This window comes from Vollenhovia emeryi, unplaced genomic scaffold (genome assembly GCF_000949405.1).
Source record: "Vollenhovia emeryi isolate VEMERY1.0 unplaced genomic scaffold, V.emery_V1.0 DF939497.1, whole genome shotgun sequence".
NCBI classification, from domain to species: Eukaryota; Metazoa; Arthropoda; class Insecta; order Hymenoptera; family Formicidae; genus Vollenhovia; species Vollenhovia emeryi.
In genome coordinates, this window is record NW_011966869.1 from 20,505 (window position 1) to 23,189 (window position 2,685).

The 2,685-nt window shown below is 39.4% G+C and overlaps 1 protein-coding gene across 1 annotated transcript in view; it reads left to right on the forward strand.

Annotated features, from left to right (window-relative positions):
• LOC105557402 overlaps positions 1-2,465 on the forward strand; it is a 5,250-nt gene extending 2,785 nt beyond the window's left edge. Inside the window, exons 2-5 of the mRNA XM_012004646.1 lie at positions 580-803; positions 890-1,146; positions 1,246-1,564; positions 1,780-2,465. Of these exons, the coding sequence (XP_011860036.1) occupies positions 580-803; positions 890-1,146; positions 1,246-1,564; positions 1,780-2,465 (1,486 nt within the window). The remainder of the gene's footprint in view (positions 1-579; positions 804-889; positions 1,147-1,245; positions 1,565-1,779) is intronic.
• The last annotated feature ends 220 nt before the right edge of the window (positions 2,466-2,685 follow it).

Below are 2,685 nucleotides of genomic sequence, written 5' to 3' on the forward strand. Positions count from 1 at the left end.
AGGGCCTGTCAACCATCGACGCTATTAAGCGTGTCCAGGCCCTCTCTGAAGAGGCGACCTCCCGGGGGGGGGGGGGTGATGTTAGCAGTGTCATTGGATATTTCCAATGCCTTCAACACCCTCCCCTGGGGACGAATCAGGGAGTCGCTCCGACGCCACGAGGTTCCGTCATATCTCGCCCGCGTCGTGAGCGACTACCTGTGGGACAGGTGGGTCGAGTATTCGCTATGCGCTTTAAGGTCCATCTCCATCTGGTGGCCATTTAGCGAACCCTACATACGTGCCTTTTTCAAAGTTCCGTACAATATTTATCGCGAAGAAAAAAAAATAGACATTGTTCAATAATATTTCCTTGAAAATTATATTAGGTAAGTAATGCTATGTAATATATAAATTCCTTTTGTACTTTTGAAAACTGTAGGATTGTGTCATCTAATTTTTACTAACAGCTAAGGTCAACCTAACCTCTGCTGTCATGTATTTACATTTCTCATGAAAGGCATTTTAGACTAAAAAACTTAAAACATTGCAAATAAAACAATTCATGCCTTTTATTACGATAATGTTTGTATTTTCCAGAACGTTTGCAACAAGTCAGAAAAGCGTGGGAACAATTATGGGCAAGAGAACTTGCGTTTTGGAGCATTGTCGTAATACAATGTCCAAAGAAATAAGTCTCCACCAATTTCCCATAAATACAAATATATTATCGCAATGGCTGAAAGCAATGAATATGAAAAAAGTGCCAGGACAAAGTTGGATATGTAGCGATCATTTTGCGAAATCTGATTTCTTTCCACGTCGTGAGTATTGCTTAAATTTATGTGTTATTATGCATCTCGAATTGAATTTTACGTTATTCTGAAATAAACATCACGTTTTTTTTCAGGAAATGGAAGAAGGAATATATTGCATTTTAATGCAGTTCCTTCGAGGAACATGAAAAGTTTGCTGCGAGTTCCAAGTTTAGGGGACTTTCAGGCTCAGCGGCGCAACGAAAGGCGAGCACAAAGGGCACGATCACTGGAAGACATGAGGAGCGGGGATTGTAAAATGGATATCGACACAAGGGCTGATCAACTTGTAAAAGCGAGTACATCGGAACCTTCAATTGATGCTGCTGTTAAAACATATGATTCTTCATTTGTACGGAACTTGTTCATTTTGTTCATGTTGAATTCTGTCATAACAATTTTTGAAATATCTTTACAAGCTTTCATAAAAAATCATATTTCATATTTTCAGTTTGATGTGCCACTAACGTCAAATTATGCTTGCATTGAGGGAAGTGAAAATTCATCAAGGGAAGCTGAGCAAATCGGACGAGATGAAAATGTTGATAAAGCAATCCAGGAAAGCAAACAGCAATGGGACACCTATGTAGTTCCTGGAAAATGCAGCGACGTATGCTCGGGTGATACACTGGACTGCGAAGATATTGATGGTCATACTGTGATTGTCGAAAGCATTCAAGAATTGAAAGATGTTGGCACAGCAACTGATAACTACGAATTTTTTGTAAACACCGGTATAGCAGTCATAGATAGCATTAAATTCGGGCAGCGTAAACTGACTTTACTTGATTTGATTCGAAACGACGAGCAACTCAATTCATTCTGCGGGGTTCGCTTCAAAGTTTTTCATGCTTTGTCTTGTGCAGTAGAACGGTATGAAAAAAAGGGGATTTCGAAGTATTAGTTAAAGAAAGAGTTGCTATTACGTTAACGAAATTGCGACTCAATATGAGTTTTATTTGCCTTGCTGTGTTGTTTGCAATAGTTAGGCGTGTTTGTTCACGTTATTTTTTTGAAACACTCGATTCATTGTATCATGTTCTCAAGAGTGGCATTTATTGGCCTACAAAGGATGAAATTTTGTCCACTTTGCCGGCATGTTTTTCCAGCTTTGCGAAAACTAGAATTGTATTGGATTGTACCGAGGTGCCAATCGAGAAACCAAAATGTTTGCGTTGTCGCATTCGATGTTACTCTCATTACAAAGGTCGTGAAACTGTAAAGATTCAAATTGGGGTTACACCCTCAGGGTTGGTGTCACACCTGAGTGATGTTTTTGGGGGGAGAGCTTCGGACAAAGCTATATTCAACAGCACAGACATTTTGGAAAATCTTACTCCGTACGTAGATGCCATTATGGTGGATAAGGGTTTTTTAATTGAAGCTGAATGTGCCCAGAGAGGAATCGATTTAATAAGGCCGCCATTTCTTGCTAAACAAAAACAGTTCACAACTTCCGATGTGTGTCATACTAAAAAAATTGCTGCTGCCCGTATCCACGTTGAACGTGCCATACAACGCATAAAGTTATTTCAGATAATGTCAGGCCCAGTGTCTTGGCGTCTCGTGCCTCATTTCGGAGAAATTGTTACCGTTATTACTGCAATTGTAAATCTTTCACCGCCTATAATTGGCGAGCAGGGATTCAGAGAAATAAAGACAGAAAATTGATCCAATAATTTTTTATTTCTTTAACCCTCTAAATTTGGAAAACGTTATCTTATAAAAATCAAATAATAATCCTTTCTAGTATACCAAATTTTTCCATAGATATAATAATACTCTTTGACACTGTTTTCGTGCATTCTAAACTGACTAGCTGCTTAAGGAGGTTGCTCAGTGTCCTTGCGGGGCAGGCGGTAAGGGGGAAACGCCTATGCTTATACACGGA